A 24,040-nucleotide genomic window follows, 5' to 3' on the forward strand; every position below is an offset into this window, starting at 1 on the left:
AATAATGATCATGATGCCCTCATGTCCGTATTTTATTTTTATCGACACCTCTATCTCTAAACATGTGGACATATTTATCGTTATCGACTTCCGCTTGAGGACAAGCGAGGTCTAAGCTTGGGGGAGTTGATACGTCCATTTTGCATCATGCTTTTATATCGATATTTATTGCATTATGGGCTGTTACTACACATTATGTCACAATACTTATGCCTATTCTCTCTTATTTTACAAGGTTTACATAAAGAGGGAGAATGCGAGCAGCTGGGATTCTGCGCTGGAAAAGGAGCAAATATTTGAGACCTATTCTGCACAGCTCCAAAAGTCCTGAAACTTCATGGAAGTTATTTTCAGAATATATAAAAAATACTGAGCGCAAGAAGTACCAGAGGGGGTCCACTCACCAGCCACAAGGGTGGGGGGCGCGCCCTACCCCTTGGGCGCGCCCCCTGCCTCGTGGGCCCCCTGGTGGCCCTCCGATGCCCATCTTCTGCTATATGAAGTCTTTCGTCCGAGAAAAAATCATAAGCAAGCTTTTTGGGACGAGACTCCGCCGCCACGAGGCGGAACCTTGGCGGAACCAATCTAGGGCTCCGGCGGAGCTGTTCTGCCGGGGACACTTCCCTTCGGGAGGGGGAAATCATCGCCATAGTCATCACCAACGCTCCTCTCATTAGGAGGGGGCCAATCTCCATCAACATATTCACCAACACCATCTCCTCTCAAACCCTAGTTCATCTCTTGTATCCAATTCTTGTCTCTAAGTCTGGATTGGTACCTGTAGGTTGCTAGTAGTGTTGATTACTCCTTGTAGTTGATGCTAGTCAGTTTATTTGGTGGAAGATCATATGTTCAGATCCTATATGCATATTAATACCCCTCTGATTATGAACATGAATATGCTTTGTGAGTAGTTACGTTTGTTCCTGAGGACATGGGAGAAGTCTTGCTATCAGTAGTCATGTGAATTTGGTATTCGTTCGATATTTTGATGAGATGTATGTTGTCTCTCCTCTAGTGGTGTTATGTGAACGTCGACTACATGACACTTCACCATTATTTGGGCCTAGAGGAAGGCATTGGGAAGTAATAAGTAGATAATGGGTTGCTAGAGTGACAGAAGCTTAAACCCTAGTTTATGTGTTGCTTCGTAAGGGGCTGATTTGGATCCATATGTTTCATGCTATGGTTAGGTTTACCTTAGTAGTTGCGGATGCTTGCAATAGGAGTTAATCATAAGTGGGATGCTTGTCCAAGTAAGGACAGCACCCAAGCACCGGTCCACCCACATATCAAATTATCAAAGTACCGAACGCGAATCATATGAACGTGATGAAAACTAGCTTGACGATAATTCCCATGTGTCCTCGGGAGCGCTTTCTTCTATATAAGAGTTTGTCCAGGCTTGTCCTTTGCTACAAAAAGGATTGAGCCACCTTGCTGCACTTTATTTACTTTTTTTACTTGTTGCTCGTTACAAATTATCTTATCACAAAACTATCTATTACCTATAATTTCAGTGCTTGCAGAGAATACCTTGCTGAAAACCGCTCATCATTTCCTTCTGCTCCTCGTTGGGTTTGACACTCTTACTTGTCGAAAGGACTACGATAGATCCCCTATACTTGTGGGTCATCAATTTACAATTGACTCAGATGGCAGAGATGCAAATGGGGAACAGAACGAACGCAAAGAGGAGTCCTGGTCGCCGTCGAAGCAACCTCTGGGCCGCCATCAGATGCTTCAGGCTAGTGGCACTGGCGCTCCCACCAACGAGGGGCGGCTTGCCTGACCGGCGGTCCATGCGTAGGTGCGCCCCACACGAGCGAGGCGAGGGACGGACCGCAATGGATCGATGTCGGCGCTGTCGTCATCATCCTTATGTATGATGGAGGCGAGGCAGAGGGTCGCGGCGCCGGTCGCAGAGGAGATGTTCGCCAACGGCCGGCAAACTCGGAGGCGGCGGCGGCGCGACGGCCGTGGTGGTGGCAGCGGTGAGGCCCCCTGCATGCTTCCTCTGCTCATGACCAAGGGAAAACGAAAGGACCGAGATGTAGGGGGAGGAAGAGAGGAAGAAGGAGAAAGGAGGTGCTACGGGGAGGCACTGGAGCTCCGGTGGGGCGGCATGCGCGAGGACGAAGAGGAAGGAGGAGGCGGTCGAGGGGCTCGGTGGTGGCCTCCTGGATCGAGAGCTCTGCAGGGAAGCCTTGAAGCACCGACGGCCATTGAGAGGGACTGGAGTGTTGTTACTCGCTGGACAGAGAGAAGGGGATAGAAGAGAGAAAGGGAATCAGGAGTGTGGGGGATAAGAACACATGGGGAGAGATGGGGATGAGGGCGGCTGAGAAGATGAGGTTGGAGAGATAGACAGCGGTGCATGTGGGATGACATGTTTAGTTGTCTTTTCTTCTTGAGCTACACAACTGTATAAGTTGTTTGCAACGGACACCCAAGTGTGTTAGACACGGGAGCACTCACCGAATACAGATTAGCTAGATTTGATAAATAACTACGTAGATTAAAGAAAGAAGAACTAACTAGGAGGGACATGCTCCTTTACCATCAAAATCGCTTGGCCGTGCATGCATCTTTTCTTCTTCTCCGAATCTACATGCACACGATTGCGGGTTTGGTTCTACATTTTTTCATAGGCAATTACATGTCATGGCCACAGAGTATTTAATTCTTCTCAATAAGGTTGTTGTTCCGGATTAGAAAGAAGATGACATGCTTGATGTCCTTGAAGATGGTCATGTTAAAGGTGGTACAGGGAAACAAGGCAACCAACTTATACATCCTTTTGACCCAAACATTGATACTATGGAGAAACAAAAACAATTGCATTCATGTAAAATTACTTTTGAAGTATTGCATATATGGCATTTTTATTGTCTGGTGCCCATGCAATGGTTAATACGCCGGTGTGGTATGCTTTGTCACTAGGCATCGGCATACTAATCTATAACTATATACGAAAAACATGGTGTATATAGTAATGTTCTTATTTTAATATCAATTTTCTCCTATCTCAATTGCTTCAAGGAAAAACATGACACTCTAGCATGCAAACATCACATATATTCTCATGCGTATGTCCATCTTAATTAGATTTATTTATAAGTAGCTACATATTCTCTATTTATGATTCAAATTTTCTATCAGTTTTTTAATCAACAACAGATTCATATATTATCCAAACTCTCATGCCGGAAAGCAATTTGGATGGCAATCTCGAGTCATGGATGGCAAAGAACAAAGAAGAAAAAGAGATACAGAGCGGTATGTATGAATGACCAATGAAGAAAAATAGGAAAAACTGAAAAGGTGATGTGAAGCCTATCAACTAAGCAAAAGAACTAAACATTTGACATGGTTGCAAAAAAATCACACGAAAAAAATGCAAACATAGAGCTAACACAGAAGATTAAAAAGTGTTCATGGGAAAGGCAAAAATACAAAAATATGCAACCAGAACAAAAGAACCAAGAATTGATGCACAACACACTAAGCAAAGATTGAACTGTGATGGAGAAATCTTGCATATATCATGACAACACATGAAGTTATACATCTATGCGATAAGTGAAGGAAATATGCCCTAGAGGCAATAATAAAGTTATTATTTTATTTCCTTATATCATGATAAATGTTTATTATTCATGTTAGAATTGTATAATCCGGAAACATAATACTTGTGTGAATACATAGACAAACTAAACGTCACTAGTGTGCCTCTACTTGACTAGCTCGTTAATCAAAGATGGTTATGTTTCCTAACCATAGACATGTGTTGTCATTTGATTAACGGGATCACATCATTAAGAGAACGATGTGATTGACATGACCCATTCCATTAGCTTAGCACCCAATCGTTTAGTATGTTGCTATTGCTTTCTTCATGACTTATACATGTTCCTATGACTATGAGATTATGCAACTCCCGTTTGTCGGAGGAACACTTTGTGTGCTACCAAATGTCACAACGTAACTGGGTGATTATAAAGGAGCTCTACAGGTGTCTCCAAAGGTACATGTTGGGTTGGCGTATTTCGAGATTAAGATTTGTCACTCCGATTGTCGGAGAGGTATCTCTGGGCCCTCTCGGTAATGCACATCACATAAGGCTTGCAAGCATTGCAACTAATGAGTTAGTTGCGAGATGATGTATTACGAAACGAGTAAAGAGACTTGCCGGTAACGAGATTGAACTAGGTATTGAGATACCGACGATCGAATCTCGGGCAAGTAACATACCGATGACAAAGGGAACAAAGTATGTTGTTATGCGGTCTGACCGATAAAGATCTTCGTAGAATATGTGGGAGCCAATATGAGCATCCAGGTTCCGCTATTGGTTATTGACCGAAGACATGTCTCCGTCATGTCTACATTGTTCTCGAACCCGTAGGGTCCGCACGCTTAACGTTACGATGATAGTTTCATTATGAGTTTATATATTTTGATGTACCGAAGTTTGTTCGGAGTCCCGGATGTGATCACGGACATGACGAGGAGTCTCGAAATGGTCGAGACATAAAGATTGATATATTGGACGGCTATATTCAGACACCGGAAGTGTTCCGGATGATTTCGGAGAAAACCGGAGTGGCGGAGGGTTACCGGAACCCCCCCGGGAGAAGTAATGGGCCTTATGGGCCCTAGTGGAGAGAGAGAGGGGCGGCCAGGGTGGGCCGCGCGCCCCTCCCCCTCTGGTCCGAATTGGACTAGGAGAGGGGGGGGGGGGCGGCGCCCCCCTTTCCTTCTCCTTCTCCCCCTTCCTTTCCCCTCCTACTAGGAGGAGGACTCCTCCTCCTTGGCGCGCCCTAGGGCCGGCCGGCCTCCCCCCTTGCTCCTTTATATACGGGGGCAGGGGGCACCTCTAGACACACAAGTTGATCCTCGTGATCGTTTTCTTAGCCGTGTGCGGTGCCCCCTTCCACCATACTCCTCGATAATATTGTAGCGGTGCTTAGGCGAAGCCCTGCGACGGTAGAACATCAAGAGCGTCACCACGCCGTCGTGCTGGCGGAACTCTTCCCTGACACTTTGCTGGATCGGAGTCCGGGGATCATCATCGAGCTGAACGTGTGCAGAACTCGGAGGTGCCGTACGTTCGGTACTTGGATCGGTCGGATCGGGAAGACGTACGACTACTTCCTCTACGTTGTGTCAACACTTCCGTTGCCGGTCTACGAGGGTACGTAGACAATACTCTCCCCTCTCGTTGCTATGCATCACCATGATCTTGCGTGTGCATAGAATTTTTTTTGAAATTACTACGTTCCCAACAATAAGGACTTCACAGTGAGAACACACACACAACATGCTTGAACACTAGGTGAAGTATACGACATTTTTCCTGTGTGATATCAGTAACTCAACATAAGGGTTGTGTGTATAGTTTTTTTATCATCAGTACGATGGTTAATTTACTGGGAGATATGTGTTGTCACTATATACTGACGATCTAATCTATAATGTCACATTGAAGTCATACGGTCATACAAAAAACATCATGTGTGCTCTTACATCGAAAATCCCGGCGGAAGTCCTTTGTGCACCACCCTCTCTTCAACGATTGCCCATCCATCCCGTAGCTGAATAAAAATGAGCACGCAGTCGTGGCAGATACTGAGATGAAAAGATTTTTTTTGAAAAAGTGAATATATTTTAGAACGCTTTTTTGCAAAGTTGTTAGTACAAATTTGAAACTTGATTTTTTTAAAAACAACAATATTTCCCTTTTAATTATTTTTAAAAACCTGAGTATTTTTTAAAACATTTTTTAAAAAAACTAGGAGATACTGTTGTGATTATTTTTGCTTTTGCAAACATTTTAAAAACACAATTTTTTTTGAATTTTCAATTTGAAAAGGCAAACATTTTTTAAAACATGTTTTCTTTAAAATTGGGAGGTACTGTAGCTAAATTGTTTTAATCTATACCTATTAATAAAACTTGGCGGAATTTTTAAATGTGCCCACCTAATGCATGGTTTTAGTTCAATTTATTAAATTAGGGATATGGAACGAATCTTTTTGTCTGTCGCCTCTTTATGTACGACCACTCGGCCCAGTGACTCCCATCAAAATGCATGAGAAGTCCAACTAAGGTTTCATGGTTTATCTGACACAAACTACTCAATTTACATGATGACACGGACATATATAATGTGCCGTGCTTTTCTCTATTATATTACCCAGATGATAAAGAAATTTTTTGGTCAACGCTCTTGATCTTCGCCGGACATAAAGGCGACTCAATAATCCAGCTATTGGACCTGACCAACCTAGATTAGTGACAATTGGTAGCACGACCACGGGCAATGAGGACGACAAAGACGACAAGAAGAAACATGTGTCTTGTGTTATACTAAAATAGAGGATGTGGACCTGAGAATGAGGTATTAGTCATGTTTATTATGTTATGGTCATGAGGGTGGGGTCTTTAGCCATGCTCAATGAATAATGATGTGTGAGGGCTGTTTTCTTCCATCGCAACACATGGGCATGTTTGCTATTTTTATAAAAGACTTATATCGGGGAACGGAGTGAGTACACATAACGGAGAAAAATAGCACACACACAACCAGATATAGTCAATCAGCAGTCGAGACACACACGGGACTACGCACATCCTTGCGGCAGAAGATCCTCGCTAGCGTGCATCGTCTCAGTCTCCTTCCCCATCTCAGATCGATCTAGCCCTGGACTGAACCCAGCACCTCTGTCCCGTCTTCGCTCGCCGGCCGCCACCATGGCCGAATCCCCACCCCAAACCCTACCCTTCCTCCTCCTCACCCTCATCCTCCTTTCGATTGCCCCCGCCGCCAGCGCGGCCGCGTTCGCCGGCCTCGACGCCTTCCTCGCGTCGGCCGCCGCGCGCGACCCCTCCGCCGCCAACGACACCTTCGCCTCTCTCCCCGCCGGCCTGCGCCGCGCGCTCTCCGCCCCGTCCCCGATCCTCCCGTCTCGCCTCCTCTCCCTCTCCGCCGCCGTCCCCGTCAACGTCCGCCTCGCCGGCTCCTCCTTCCCGCCCACCTCCGCCGGCCTCCTCCCTTCCTTTGTCTCATCCGCCGTGTCCTCCTCCCACTTCCTCTCCAGCCGCCCCCCGCACCGCCTCGCGCTCTCCCACAGCATCCACCTCGATGTCGCCGCCCCCGCCGCGTCCTCCGACCTCGTGACCCGCGCCGCGACCGCCGTCCAAGCCCACCTCAATGCAGCCCCCGCGCCCTTCCACTCCAACGCCCTCTCCTCCGTGCCTTACAAAATCATCGACGATATCATCGCCGAGGACTACCGAGCGCACGCCGGCTCGGCGTCCTCCCCGGCCGTCTACATCTACTTGCTCGACCTCGGCCCGCAGCCGCGTCCGTACGCCTACACCGCGGCCTCCTCCTCTGCCGATGGCCATTCGCCTGCCTTCTCCCGCTGCCTCGCCCCTCTCTGGACCGGCAAGGAGCGCTACATCTGGATCGACCTCGGTGCAGGCCCGGTGGACTACGGGCCGGCGCTCTCCGGCGAAGGCGTCCTCCCTCGTGGTGAGTTTCATCCTCTTGCTGCTCTCCACGGCCGCCCCAAGTCGGACAAAGCGCTCCTCGCGGATCTGGCCTCACTGGTTCTCAGTGCTTACAAGTCGTTGCTAGTGCCTTCGCTCAGAATCCCAGTGCATTTTGAGAGCTCTTTGCTTATTCGTTTTGTTCACATCCATGGTGAAGAGAAAGATCCTGTTGGACTCGATTGGAGTGCAATTGAACAGTCGATTCGTGATGGAGATCTGCCCTTCCATGGCCAGAGCTTGAATTTTGATTCGCACAGTGTCAAGTACTCTGAGTGCTCAATTTGCTCATTTGCAATTGCCCGCTCAACACACTCATTTACATCCAGGTTCTTGTTTGAGAATTACACGATGATAGTGAGTGAGTACTTGGACTCCAAGCGGATGAGGCAGGTGCTGTCAGACTCGTCGGATGAGTTGCATCGTGTGGCTGGGATTCATGATGATGATGAGCATGACAAGGTTGTGCCAGTTTATGTTTTTGATTTGGATTTCGATAAGCTTCTGTTGTTGGATAGGTACCACCAAGCGGTGGCTTTCCGTGATATGGTGGTTGCTGTGAGGACAAGGAGCTCGCAAACGGTCAGTGACTACAGCTGTAATGGTCGACATGTAATTACAATGACTAGAAATCTCGACCGTCCGATCATCGGCTCAGTTCTGCAGACCATGTTTGGCGTCTCACCAACACACCAGTCATGGAGCCCTGAGCACAATGCCACGGTCGTTGATTACACTTGGAGCACTGGACATACACCATTTGGGCCATTCTCAGAGACCAAATCACTGTCTTTTGTGCAGAAAGATGCAGCCCGTAGGAATGTTCTTCTTACCACCCTCAACTACACAATCACTAGTACAGTTGAGGTTCTGGAGTCACTGGCTGCCCATGGTGGGGAAAATATACTCCTTAGAAAGAAAAGGCATGTTGAGTTCATTCAAAGGTGGAATCTGCTCACTTATAAGTTGGAGAAGGTGGTGTCAGCCATGTCCCGCCTGGATTACAACAAGGCAATGTACCTTTTGAGATCTTCAGATCATGATATGTATGCCATTTACATGTTGGTGTATCAGGCTTCTCAGGAGCTGGATGCCTCACTGGTTTGCTTCAAAGACCCACCATTCCCATGGCTATCAGTTTCCTTGTCTGGAGTCTTTGTTTTTGGTTTCTTTTTTGTGTATTCTAAGAGGGATAGTTTGTTTAGGAGCAAAAGGAAGCAGTTCTGAGTTCTGACAGCAGTTTTGTTGGTGGATACTACTTGAAAGCTTCACCCTGATGCGATCATAGTTGACAGCTGCCGGGAAATTGCATCCTTGCATATTACATGGAGCAGTGACTAGACACTGGGAATGGGTGCATCTTGTTCCAAGATAAACTTATAAGAGGTATTCTAGATTATTTGAGGAAGTCAACACTTCCACTTGTCTTGTAAGTTTAATGTGCCTGAATTGCCCTTCATACATAATGTTGATCTAGATTTTGCAGACATTATGTGTTTTATTTTGTTGACTAGCATGTTCCCTATCATGTTCACTGCGTGCATTCTATGCTCATGTTTAGTTTAAAGATGTTAAACTCGGCAGTTTAGGTGTAAAAAAGGAACAGTTTTAATAGGTGTTACAAGTTACAACATGTCAAGTTCTTTTCACATTCTGGTTTATGCGATAAAAAAAATAAATCAACATATTTGAGCTGTCATATGAGTCATCAGATATTCAGATTTATGTCTAGGCAACTATCTTTACTACCAAGTAGTGCCTTCAACCCTTTGTATGGTAGGATTTGTGTTACATAGGGAGGAAACCCTTCTTGTCTTTATATTAAGCCGAAAGCCTGAATAATGTCCTTGAGAAGCTTAAGTTGTGTCCTACTTCTTGCTCTCCCTGTTTTCCTACGTGATGTCCTGCTGCTTGATTAGTACCCTAGTCCGCGAGCATTGTAATGAATGCAAGTTAAGCCCATCATCAGCACAAAATAGACTGAGAGTCGGTGAGAAATCTAAACTGTAGGAATGAGGTAGCGTAGAATATGACAGGTTAACCAAAAAGCTACTCCCTCTTTCCCATATTGTAAGGCGTATAAGTTTTAGCACGAAAATTAACGCACAAGTTATCATTAGTTGAGCCATCATAGCAGGAAGCGTACATGGCTCAAAAGAAAAAAGAGTGAGGCATGCACGATCTCTTGTGACCATCTCCAGGAAATTAGAGATCCTATATAACTACTCCAAACAGAAAATCGATTGCATTTGCCTTACATATTGGGATTGCATGCAAAAGCTAATACGCCTAATAAAATGGGAAGGAGGGAGTATCACGTTAGTTTTTACTGGTAAGGAGATTTTACGTGATGGTCAAAACGGGGTGTTGATGCCATCTTATGGAGATGGATCTGGTTACAAAATTGGCTTCCGCGTCCATGCTACCATATAGAACTAGGGGTGGAAACGGATCGGATGCGGATCGGATAGTGCTCTTACCACTTTCATTTTCATATTTTTAAAATGAATACGAATCCGAATACGGATGTTATCGGATACAGATGCGGCTCGGATATTATTCGAATACGGATACGTATCGGATATTTTCTTGATTTGGAACGGATACGAATAATATCAACATATTGCTTAAGTAAATTAGTCGACAGCTATATGACCTAAAATAATCAACTTATGACATACAATAAGTCAATGATAAATAGGTTTATGAATAAATACTATTGTAATGCATAATAATTTATAAGTTTAATCATATAAAGAGTAAAATTTGACCACTTATTTGGCTTTTATGTTGGATAATTGGAATATTTGGCCTAGAATTTTAAAAATTACCTCCCATAATCTTATTCGGATACGGATATATCCACTTCCATATCCATATTTGTGTCAAAATCTCCAACCATATTTTATTTTTTATTTGTTTAATAAATTCGGATACGGATAATTTTCATTTCCATTTTGGTTCGGATGCGGATGTTTCGGATACGAATAGGCATTTTCTTAAATACAAATATCGGATATTTCGGATTATCCGCTACCACTTTCCACCCCTATATAGAACAACTGATGTCTGCTAATAGTGGTATATAATGAATGCTTCAAACCTGATGAGTCACTTACCCTGAGCAAGCTGTAAGGCCCTTCACAGATAAGATAGCTGGGCCATAGATCATGCAACGAGTTTTTGGAGGGAGCAGCTTTCCCTAGGGATATCAGATTAAGTCGTTTGAGTATTGCAATCTGCTAAAGCTGCTCTGCTCCAAGCCTCCAGCATGTCTTCCACCTAAATTTGCTGTATACGAATTTCAACCATCAGGGGTATGCCGAGTTGCCCTGGACACCCCTATTGTGTGAAGTACAACTCCACTGGGCCCAGGAAGCAAATGTACCTACTGGTCGTTGTCTGGAGTTCTTTTGCTTTTGCACCCTTGCAGTTTTTTCTTACAAAATCACCGTCACTTTGCAATTGGTGGGTAGCAACTCTCGTCTTTAAGTTTGTTTATTTGAACATGATGAATTACCCTCCTGCATATCTGGTGCTTGACTTGGATTGCACTTTTGCATTTGTTTAAGCGAAAGATCAACTTGTATTGATTGGTAGAAAGAGTACAGTTTATATATGACTGGAAGAGATGGTCGGTTGCTAATTACATGGATGCAACGGTCCTTGCTATGCAACCGTACAGTGTTTAGGCCAAAGTAAATTCCCTATTAATTAAACATAATTAATTAATTCTAACACTCCCTCTAATCTACGCTTGTCCATGTAGAATCTTTATATGCTTGTCCAGGTATGATCATCATCTCCAAGAATGTCCATCATAGTATCATCACCTCGAAAAGATCCTTCTTAAAAAAAAATTCAATATGATTCTTGATGAGAACCTGAAACATAAACTCACAAAGAGAAAGAGTGCAATATGATGTTTTTTAATCAGGAATAGTTTAGGGAGAAACTCCCCCTGATACTTGCAAGTATCGAAGTCGCCGCATACCAATTCCATGAACATATTTATGAAATGTAGTATTGGGTAGACTTGGTAAATAAATCAGCAAGGTTTTCACATGATTTAACTTGCAAGATGTTTATTTCCCCACTTTTCTGAAGTTCATGGGGGAAAAAACCACTTAGGAGAAATATGTTTAGTGATATTACTCTTGATGTATCCTGTTTGCATCTGTGCAATACAAGCTGTATTATCTTCATAGATAATGATAGGTGATTCAATAGAACCAATTCCACATGACTGTTGTATGTGGTTTATCATTTTGCAAAGCCACACACATTCACGCGATGCCTCAAATAATGAAATAATTTCAGAATGATTGGTAGATGTTGCCATCAAATCTGTTTAGAAGACTTCCATGATATAGCAGTTCCACCATGTAGGAACACAAAGCCGGACTGTGATCTGGCATTATGGGGATAAGATAAATAGCCAGCATCTACGTATCCAATCAATATTAGAGTCCCGATTTCTCTGGAACTGAAAAAAATATGCCAAGATCCTTTGTGCCTTGGAGATATCGAAAGATATTCTTGACTCCAGACCAATGACGTTTAGTGGGAGCTGCGCTATGTCTAGCAAATAGACTCACTGCAAATGCAAGGTCAGATCTCGTGCAATTTGCAAGATACATGAGCGCTCCAACGACACTTAGAAACCTCGGGTCCCAATATTTCTTCTCCATCATTCCTTGGCCTGAACGGATCTTTCTCTACGTCTAGAGCACGAACTACCATGGGAGTTTTAGATGGGTAGGATTTGTCCATATTGAATTTCTCCAATATTTTTTGGATATAGGCAGCTTGGTGTACCATGATTCCCGAGGGAAGGTGCTCAAGTTGAATAAATAAGCAAAATTTGGTTTTACCCAAATGCTTCATCTCAAATTCCATCTTTAGGTGATTGCGTGCTTCATCAATGTCTTGTGTGTTGCCAATGATGTTGAGGTCATCGACGTACACTGAAATGATACAAAATCCTGTAGAGGACTTTTTGATAAAGACACATGGGCAATCACTACTATTGAAGTAACCTTTATGAAGAAGGAATTCACTAAGTCGGTTGTACCACATCCGTCCCGACTGTCTTAAGCTATATAATGACTTATTCAGTTTTACACAATACATGTTGCATCTTGCGCTTGTATTCGGGATGGAGATTCCACCAGGAACCTTCATATACATGTCCGAATCTAGTGACCCATAAAGATATGCGGTCACGACATCCATCAACCGCAAAGATAGACGATTTTGCACTGCCAAAGATATAATGTATCGGAAAGTGGTTCCACTCATTACAGGAGAATATGTCTCATTGAAACCAAAGCGGGTCTCTGTGTGAATCCTTGTGCTACGAGCCTTGCTTTGTATCTCACCACCTCATTGTTCTCATCCCATTTTCGGAGAAAAACCCATTTGTATCCTGCAGGAAAAACATTGGGAGGTGTCGGTATTGCTTCAGTGAATACCTTTCTTTTGTTAAGCGAGGCAATTTCTGCTTGAATTGCGTCCTTCCATTTAGGCCAGTCGGAGCGCTTTTGGCACTCAATGATGGTCTTTGGATCATGATCAGTGAGAAGGATATCTGCAATTTTTTCAGCAAAATAAATGTTGACAATCGTAGACTTACGATTGAAAATTCACCAGAATCGATATAGTTGATGGAAATTTCCTGCACCCCTAGTGACTCATCGTGATTTCTCAATACGCGTGAATCTGGGTGTTCCGATGGCCCAACCAGTGTGTGGAAACTGAAGTTGGGTTGTGGAGGTTGCCCTTCCACTGAGTGTATACTACCCATAAAGTGTTTGTCAATATTGAGCTGACTTGCATTTACTGACTCCGAGGTTTTTCTCCTTGATTTTCTTTGTTGCTTGCTGGAAGCTTGTTCCAGGTCAGAAGCCGTGCTACTCCCCCTCTTTTTAGGAACAGAGAGTTGAGTGGTTTTTATTGTCACCTCCGCTGTTTCCGGCACATTTCTGGCCGAATTTAAGGACTTTGTAACACCTTTTAGATCAGTAAATGAATCTGACAGGTTATTTGCAAGATATTGCAAATTAATGATTTTTCGAACTTGAAGTTCAGTCTCTTGTGTACGTGGATCAGAGGACAAAATGGCTTGAGCATTCCAATCAATTTTCGGGCATTCTTTCTGGTACTTGAAATCTCCCCCTAATGCCGGAAAGTGTTCCTCATTAAATATACAATCAGCATGACGGGCTGTGAACAGGTCCCCAGTAAAGGGTTCAAGGTACTTAATAATCGACAACGATTTGTACCCCACATAGATCCCAAGTTTCCTATGTGGGCCCATGGATGTCCGCTGTGGTGGTGAGATCGGGATGTATGCAGCACATCCGAACTTACGCAGATGGTAAATGCCAGGAGGATTTCCACGTACCAATTGCAGAGGGGAAGTACTGTGATATGCGGTAGGCCTTAATTGTATCAAGTCAGCAATGTGTAGAACCGCATGACCCCAACAAGAGGTTGACAAGTTACAATTCATTAACAAAGGTCTTGCAATGAGTTTGATTCTTTTAAACAATGATTCAGCCAAACCATTTTGTGTACGGACATATGGAACGGAGTGCTGAACTTCAATCCCCAGGGCCATGCAATAATCATTGAAAGCACGTGAGGAGAATTCTGTGGTGTTGTCCATGCGAATTGTCTTAATTCGACTTTCTGGATAATGGGCTTGTAACTTAATGACTTGCCTCATTATCTTAGCAAATGCATGGTTTCGTGTGGATAGAAGACACACGTGTGACCATCGTGTGGATGCATCAATTAGAACCATGAAGTACCGAAAAGGTCCAGATAATGGTTGGATGGGACCACAAATGTCTCCTTGAATGCGTTCAAGAAACCAAAGTGGGTCAGCTTGTATTTTGAGGTGAGGGGGGCCTCAAAATTAGTTTTCCCGTGGCACAAGATGTGCACACAAAGTCTGAAGATTGAGGAAATTTTGACTCAAGCAAATTATGACCAATAGAATTGCTTATATTTTTTCTCGTCATCCCGATCCCGGGATGGCCTAGGCAATCATGCCAGGTTTGAAATGCGTCAACATTTTGAAAAATTACTTTGTATGCAACATGTTCTACGGGACCAGACGATAGAGAAGGAATTTTTTCATGTACCTGCTTGCCATATCCGTGATCTTTGGTGAAGAGTAGATACTCCTCTTTGTTGTCTTTATGGGTTTCAGTGTGAAAACCATTTTTACAGATATCTCGACAACTGATCAAGGTATGTGATAAGTTAGGATACAACAAAAGCATCCGCAATTGTCACTTGTGTACCGCCTGGGAGGGTAAATATGGCACGCCCAGTGCCAACGATTACCGTATCACGTCCAGCGATAGTTAGAATATCTCCATTCATCTTTTTCAGAGTTTAAAAATATTTCATCTCCCTCAGTATGGAGTTTGTGGTTACATTATCCACAAGGCATAATTCCTTTTTCATCGGATTGCACCGTAGAGAACGTCGGCGAGGCTCTAGGCAGAGCGTCTGCTGATAACGTGTTTAAGCGAAAGATCAACTTGTATTGATTGGTAGGAAAAGTACAGTTTATATATGACTGGAAGAGATGCGTCGAATAGATTCAACGGTTCGAACAGTCATATCCTAGGTCGGTTGCTAATTACAGGATGCAACGGTTGGAAAGAGAGACACGTCCCTTACTATGCAACCATACAGTGTTTAGGCAAAAGTAGATTTCCTATTAATTAAACATAATTAATTAATTCTAACAGCATTCATGTCTATCTTTACTTGAGGTGCTTGCTCAGACGATAATTACGATGGTGTAACCGGACGAATAACCGAGTGTCTGAGTGGAAGGCGGGATTAGGTCTATTATAGCCAGAACATTATTTATAGGCCATGTTTCTCGTTCTTTTGATTGCATCCGGTAACTTTTGTGATATGTATTTATGTTTAGTTGGTGCAAAAGGCCATTCTCAATTTCTGTGTTTTGCACTCACGCCTTCGAAATGAACATGGCTGCCATTTAAGGCCCAATCAAGGGGTATGTTTTGTCTACACGTGAAGAAAAAGGGCATGCTTTGTCTAATGAACTCTGATACAACTGATACAATTTGAGATGTGAATTTTAGGAGTGAAAGCAGGATTATTGCGCACACAAATGGTACACATGTTTTTTCTCAATACAAAAGCGGGACATGCCTGTTTTCCCACCTACTGAATAACCACAGTTAACAGTATAATTTTTTCAGAGGAACTACACTAGTACTAGAACGATAAATTAACGAAAAATCCCACTTGTAGGCAGAAAACCAGCTATGGGCACGTAGCCTAAAAAACCATCCAGCTCATCCAAGGGCCGTCGCAGATGCTTTCGGGATCTCGTGTGCTCTGCGTACTGCGGCTATCCGTGATCTGGATCGGGGATTGGCGGGCAGCCGTTCGGGTTATGCAGCGAAAATACTGTGACAATGTTCAAAATGATGAGGCACGGACTAGCGAGATGCTAATTCGTGCGTGTAGATGGCTCGATCTTTTACGATGATCCTTGATCAACTGTTCTTTCACCTGGTCCCTCAACCTTCAATAATAAGATTCACCCGTGTATGGAAATACACGAACAAAAATAATGATCTCCTCGAATCAACAGGTAGGCGTTGATGTAATGATCAACTCTCCGTCACTAGTAATTTCCTCGATAGAAAAATCATAGATAATACACACGATATGGTCGTCCTCGACTCAGATGTTTTTGTGTATACTTCATAACTCCAAATACAAAACTGATCTATCACGTACAAATCCCTTGGCTGTTATATAGCCAGACTCACACACGTGCTTGGCCTAAGGCCTATAACACCTATACTAGTACAACTTGTTTCTCACGTTGATAGTTCACGTGAGTACAATTTGAGATTAACAAAAAGTTAAACTAGACCATCCAATAATAGGGAATCTAAACTGACTCGTGACTAGCAAACTAAATCAAATATTTGGTGGTATATCTCCAGTGCGTATCTGTCGAGGTGGCGTTCTGAACTTTGGCTCCACTTTGACGGGTGCATAATCTTTCTTGATCTCCTTTGTCTTACCAAAGCGTACATGCATTACTTGGCAAGGTTGTTTCCTTTTAAATAAATCAAGAGAATATTGTTCCTTCGTACTGGATCCCAACCTTCGATGGATTCTTGATTCCAAACAATCAGGACGTGCTACACCAGTACATCTTTTGCCACGCCAAATAGCTTTGTGTTGTCGTGTAATTTCAGATATATGTTTTGTAAGAGACATTGAAAAATTTGGCACGATACTAATCCCAGGCCCACATAACTCACGTATTATTCCATCTCTCTCTGTGTAGTCGTTGTGGCCGTCTAATCTGCTTAACAGATTCCTCTGACGTAGCACTGTCATCTGAAAATATGCGTCGTGATTTCATGTCCGTATCATCCTCCCTTCCTTGAAGCGAAACCGTTCTCGGTTTCAAGTCTATTTTTAACACGACCTTCTTCTCCAGAACTTGTTGTTTTCTAGTGATTGCACTATCCGCCATGGGCTTTAGCACATACTTCCTCCCAATATGCATGAATGCGTAGGTGTTAGATCTTCCGGCATGCATTGCATCATGATCGAACTGCCACGGTCTTCCCAATAACAACTGACAAGCATCCATCGGCATGACATCACAGTCTACCTTGTCAATATAATCTCCAACCGCAAAAGTTACACGTACCTTGTGCATAATCTTTTATTTACCGGAGTTGTATAGCCACTCCACGTGGTGCGGTTGAGGGTGCTTCCACATAGACAAACCTAATTCTTTCACAAGATCTTTGCTAATGGCATTGGTAAAACTTCCACCATCAATTGTCATCTTGCATGCACGGTTCTTGATCTTGCATTGTGTTTTAAAAACACCTCACTGCTGTCCCTTTGCACCACAATCATCTTTCACCTTCTCCACCAAAAGATTCAGCCCCTCTACTGGTGCATTGATTTCTTCCTTTATTTCTTCTTGTTCTTCTAATCTTTTCAGCATACGACTTTTCCAATCTTTCGTGAACACATCCACTGGCATAGGAATAAAACAAAATCTTTAACCCTTCACTAGTAGAAAACGGAGATTTAAAACCGGTTCGTAAGGGCCTTTAGTGCCGGTTCCATAACCGGCACTAAAGGGTGGGCACTAAAGCCCCCCCCCCCCTTAGTACCGGTTCGGCACGAACCGACGCTAAAGTGCCACCACGTGGCGTGAGCTCGCGCCCTGGTATGTGGGACCTTTAGTATCGGTTGGTGTTACCAACCGGTACTAAAGATTTTTTTTTTGAAAATTTTGAATTTTTTTTATTTTTTTTCGATTTTTAATTTTTCTGAATTATTTGATGATTTAGTCTCTAATTACCTCTCTTAATTGCTCAAGTGTGGATCACTTATTCCAAATCGCCTAACTTCCCGGCCGGTCACCCATCCTCTCACTCCCTCAGCCTGAGCACGCTTAACTTCGGAGTTCTATTCCCCCTACATTCCAAGTCTGCACTTGTTGTTTTCCTGACAAATGTAAGCTGTCAATCCTATTAACCCTCAGCAGTTTAGGTTGAGCATTAGGTCACACGTTTCACCGTTTGAGTTTGAAACTATTATTCTAAAAACAGTAATTATTTAGTAACAGTAATATTTTTTGAATAAGTTTGACCATAGTTTGACCAAAAATCAAAAAACCGAAATAATTTTTTAGTAACACTAATATTCTTGAATAATTATGTAGTAACATTAATACTTCTTGAATAAGTAGTTTGACCAGATTTAACCAATTTTTTTTAAAAAACTGAAATTTGATCATATTCTTTTTTTCCTTTTGAATTTGAGGATTCTAAAAAATTGCAAACAGGCCGTAGGCGGTCTCCATCGGATGCGGATTTTCGTGCTGAATTTTTTGATATATTATACGTTTTTTTCCGACATCGTATGCAAAAGTTATAGCCGTTTTACATTTTCCCTACACTTTTTGCAAAACATGTCCAAATTTAAGTTTTCAAATTTTCCTAACTAGTAGATGTAGTAATATAACTACCTCTCGAAGGATTTTATTTTTTGAAGTTTTTATCATTTTCTTTTGATTTTTTCAAAACTGAAATGGCGATACACGGGGGGTAGAGTTTGAAAATTGCCCCCTTTAGTGTGGGTTCGTGGCACGAACCCACACTAAAGGCTTGTCCCCTTTAGTGTGGGTTCGGTGGCACGAAGCGGTACTATAGGTTAGACCTTTAGTACCGGTTCGTGTCACAAACCGGTACTAAAGGGGCTCGTGGGGACCCGGCCTGACGCCAGCCTGCCACTACCCCTTTAGTACCGGTTCGTGGCACGAACCGGTACTAAAGACTCAACACGAACCGGTACTAATGCATATGGTGCCTTTAGTGTCGGGCCAACTTCAAACCCACACTAATGTGTCTCACATTAGACCCTTTTTCTACTAGTGCTTCCATGACAAAGAGAAAGTATTTTTCTTGACATTCCGAACAGCCCCGACTCGCGTGCACCACGGGTTCCCAAGTAGCAGATGGCACGACACCATGGGCACTGGGCAAACGTAAAAAAATTCCGCACAACAATATTTTCCCAAATCAAAAATTAGCAAAATTTGATGTCTAATTTGATTTCACCTTTGAACCACTTCAGCGTGTACGGCCTTTCAAGTGGCGCCATATTCAGCCCCAATTTTTCCACCACCTCGATGCTCACCATGTTGACCGCTGAACCTTCATCGATCGTCAAATTCACGCACCGTTCCTTCACGACGCATCGTGTGTGAAAAAGAACAACCTCGCCGATGCCTTCCTCCTTCATCAACACGTTCTTGCTCAACAGGGCCGGCCCTGTGTTTCGGGAGGCCCTAGGCGAACTCGACGACATGGGTCCTTTAAGTCCTAAGACCATATTTATATGTATGTGTTTGCGTGTATATATATATAACTTCATTTGCATAATACTAAAAGTAAACTTTCAACCACACATCTTTAGTTTGAAATTTGACTACAATAGTTGTTGGACAATGCAAAATAAAACAAACATGACATGATTACCTCAAATAGGAAACAAATTTATTTGCTCCTCTGTATACTTTCACAATCTTCATTGACCTTAACATCTGAATTTTCATGCTCGGGATTAGTTCCTTGCCTATGTTCTTCACTAACATCAACAATACTTGAAGATGTAAAATACTTTGTCAAAGAACCCTTCAGTGGTTGAATTTTCAGATGTATTTTTTTTCTTTTTTCAGCACCCGACAAATGCTTCTTAGGCAACATGGCATGCTAATGTCCTAATATTACGAAGCAAAGAGTAGACAACGAATTAGAAATTTATAGATTGGATAATCAGAAACCTAGACATGTACACAGAATGACAAAAAAATAGGATGATTGAATACATACTATGAAAGATTGAATTAGAAAATTATACACCAAAAGTTAGATACTTCATGGGATGAATAGTTTAATATACGTACTAAAAAACTACTGAAATTGGGGATGGACGAATGGATCAGGAACATCCGAACATGGATATAGGGTACGGACCTGCGTTCGCATACATATGTATTGCCGTATTGCTGGAAGGCCGAGTTGTCGGAATGCTGCGTGCCGTGGCGGCAATGAGCGGCTGAGGCACCAAGCAAGGAACGACAGAGTGACGGGCAGATGAGACAACAAAGAAGAACCGACGAGCGATGAATGGGAAAAGTCAGATTTTTTTTTATTTTTGAAAAGAACGGAAAAGCCAGACATTCCGATTGATTTGTTTCACACGTACGCGTGCAACAAGCGGCTGTGACTTGCGTACGCGACGCTTCGCTACGCATTACCAGGCGATCCGATGGGCCGAGCCCATCTTGTTTTCTTCCTCTCATATTTTTCCCTTGTCTATTTTTTTTGCCGGACTATACTATATGTGTACTACATCATGGGCCCCCTCCGGCCTATGCCCTGGGCCGTCGCCCCTCTGCCCATGCCCCAGGGCCGGCCCTGCTGCTCAACACCTCCATACTCGCCTCCGTAGAAGATATTGCCAACTGAATCGCCGCGACTAACCTTAGCTCTGAATATCACTTGATGAGGCACGGACTAGCGAGATGCTAATTCGCGCGTGTAGATGACCCGATCTTTCACGACGATCCTTGATCAACTGTTCTTCCACTTGGTCCCTCAACCTCCAATAATAAGATTCACCCGTGTATGGAAGTACATAAACAAAAATAATGATCCCCTCGGATCAACACATAGGCGCCGATGTGATGATCAACCCTCCGTCGCTAGTAATTTCCTCGATGGAAAAATCATAGATAATACACACGATATGATCGCCCTGGACTCGGACGTTTTTGTGTATACTTCATAACTCCAAATACAAAACTGATCTATCACGTACAAATCCCTTGGCTGTTATATAGCCAGACTCACACACGCGCTTGGCCTAAGGCCCACAACACCTACACTAGTACAACTTGTTTCTCACGTTGATAGTTCACTTGAGTACAACTTGGAATTAACAAAATGGCACCAATAGGCGCCGGTGCACCGGCCGAACGCACCAATAGGCGCCGGTGCACCGGCCGAATTATTCGGCCGGTCGAGCCCCAACCGTTGGATATGAGCCGTGCAGCCTTTAGATCTGGTAAAAAAAGGAAACAAACTGCCCCAACAACTTCTTCTTCGTGTGGTCAGGCTAGATCCGCATCTCTCGCTCGAGGGAGCGCGGCACGTCGCCTCCTGCCCCTTTCGGTGGCCATCCTCGTCGCCAGGACCCACCCCTCGCCGGCCTTCCTCATCGCCGGTCCCCGCCCTCGCCGGCCGTCCTCGTCGTCGGTCCCCACCATCCCGACCGGCCTCGTCGTCGCCTCGACCCATACAACAGCTCTACCTGTGGTTGCAACTCTCAACGGCGATGGTTGTAGCTCCGCCGCCGCCCTCGCCGTTGATGCTGGCTGCAGGGGATTGCATCGACGACGGCCGTCAGTTAATCAACGTCGTTTGAACGGATGTAGCAAAAAAAACTTCACGATAGTAGCAAAAAAACAACTACGGCTGCAGCAAAAAACGCCGTTGCCATCGTCGCGGGGTCGCAGCGGTTGTAGCAAAAACCTTCAACGATAGTAACAAAAACCTATCATGGTTGCAGCAAAATCGCCATTGCCGCCGTCGCGAGGTCGCAGCTCCGCCTTGATCGATGTAGCAAAAAACTTCGTCGGTAATAGCAAAATTTAACTACGGTTGCAGCTTTTCCTTGTTGTGCAGTGCCATTGAAGCTTTTATGTATATATGGTTGAAGCTTTTTTCAACAGTTGTTGAAGCTATTCTATGTAACGGTTGCAACACTTGTAGCAAAAAGGCGACGTTGGCTGTGTGTTGTAGCAAAACGTGACGTGGTTGTAGCAAAATGCTATACCAGTTGTAGCAAAATGTTATTCCGGTTGAAGCATGTAGCAAAAAACCGCGACGTTAGATTTGCTAGGACCAGCGCCGCCCCATCCTCGCCGTCCAGCGTGTGCCCGTGATTGGAGGCTTGCAACTCTGGTTGTTGCACCCTGATAGTTCCCATAGCTTTGCCGGCGGCGACTCGGAGCCGTAGTTGGGCAGAGGCCATGGCTGAGATCCGAAAGTTGCAGATGGCCATGGCTGTGAGAAGCTAGCGGGGAGCCGGGGATACGAATTGGGGAGGAGGATAGGAGAGGGGCTCGCCGACCATGAAGGAGAGGCGGCATTGGGCGTCGTCGCACGCGAGCACTCGCCACCGGTGAGAGAGTTTCTGGAGGATGTGACCAGCGTGGGGCACGTGCGAAGGGCAGGGCCGTGATGGGCTGGAGGTAGAAGAAAAGGAGAAAAAGTCGTGCGGGACCCACTGTATACATGTGTTTCGTGCAAGGTGGTTGTTTTCGTGTCGCGTGAGCCAGCGTGGCGCGCGAGTCCGACGGAAAGTTTGACCCGTGCACCGCATCGAAACGTTTGCGTATCTGTTGAGGTGGCGTTCTGAACTTTGGCTCCACTTTGACAGGTGCATAATCTTTCTTGATCTCCTTTGTCTTACCAAAGCGTACATGCATTACTTGGTAAGGTTGTTTCCTTTTAAATAAATCAAGAGGATATTGTTCCTTTGTACTGGATCCCAACCTTCGATGGATTCTTAATTTCAAACAATCAGGACGTGCTACACCAGTACATCTTTTGCCACGCCAAATAGCTTTGTGTTGTCGTGTAACTTCAGATATATGTTTTGTAAGAGACATTAAATATTTTGACGCGATACTAATCCCAGGCCCACATAACTCACGTATTATTCCATCTCTATCTCTGTGTAGTCGTTGTGACTGTCTAATCTGCTTAACAGATTTCTCTGACGTAGCACTGTCATCTGAAAACATGCGTCGTGATTTTATGTTCGTATCACAAAACGTATATCAGGCCATGAACATATAAGAATGTTTTCTAAAAAAATATATACTAAAGCCTTCTTTGGTTCATAGGATAGAAATATCATAGGAATTGTAAATTTGTAGGAAATGAGATGTAACGTATCTCAAATTCTATGAATAGAGATAGTAAGAGAGACATCTTCTGGTTCGCATCATATGATATTTTCTATCGAGTCTAGGCTAATATTTTTTTTATGAAATGTGAAGGATAGAAAGAATTCCTTCATATGAATAGAATTATATTCCTACAAACAAACCGAAGGACTCTAAAGGATTTTTTTTCTATAAAAATCATATCCTACAAAACTCTTTCAAATCAAAGGAGGCCTAAGAATCTTGTGAGAGAAGAGCGTGATACAGGAGCGGTAATTGAATGTGATATAACCATATATTGTTACTATAGACAGAAGGAAAAGCTGCCGATACTTAGACAGAGTGTAGGAACTGTATCGTTCCTGTACTTACTCTTGCAAAGACTTTGATGACGAGCGGCGCTGACAAGGTCGACCCTGAGAAGAAAGAGTGTGATGAGGACGTTGAGAAGCAACCGAGCCAGGAAACGGCAAGACAAATTGGGTGCCATTGTTTGTGATTCGCGGTGGCGCTGCGCTAGTTTGTTGTTAGCGAAATGAAACAAGGTAAAGTTTCTTTGTAGCACAGGTGCTTTCACGCGAGAAGCACAATTGTGCGGTGCTTTCACGCGAGAAGCACAATTGTGCTTCAATTTTAGACAAACACAACTATGCTTTTGCACGAGATGATGCAGTTCACTTTTTAAAAAAGCACAAAAGCACAGCTATGCTTTCATGGAAACACAACTGTGCTTTATGCAGAAGCACATTTGTGATTCATTTTTTGAGGGAAGCACAATTATGCTTTCATGCGAGAAGCAAAACTATGTTTCATGCTCCTGATAAAAAATGGAAAAAAAATGAAGACATAGGAAAAACCAAGAAAAAACAAAAACAGAAGAAAAAGAACAAGAAAACAACAAAAAACAAAATCCGTGTAGTC

The 24,040-nt window shown here is 43.6% G+C and overlaps 1 protein-coding gene across 1 annotated transcript; it reads left to right on the forward strand.

Annotated features, from left to right (window-relative positions):
* The first annotated feature begins 6,630 nt into the window (after nucleotides 1–6,630).
* Nucleotides 6,631–9,046, forward strand: LOC125519518. Its single transcript, XM_048684303.1, has one exon. It carries the CDS (start codon nucleotides 6,757–6,759, stop codon nucleotides 8,782–8,784), a length of 2,028 nt encoding a protein of 675 aa, XP_048540260.1. The 5' UTR covers nucleotides 6,631–6,756; the 3' UTR covers nucleotides 8,785–9,046.
* The last annotated feature ends 14,994 nt before the right edge of the window (nucleotides 9,047–24,040 follow it).

This window comes from Triticum urartu, chromosome 7 (assembly GCF_003073215.2).
Source record: "Triticum urartu cultivar G1812 chromosome 7, Tu2.1, whole genome shotgun sequence".
Lineage (NCBI taxonomy): Eukaryota > Viridiplantae > Streptophyta > Magnoliopsida > Poales > Poaceae > Triticum > Triticum urartu.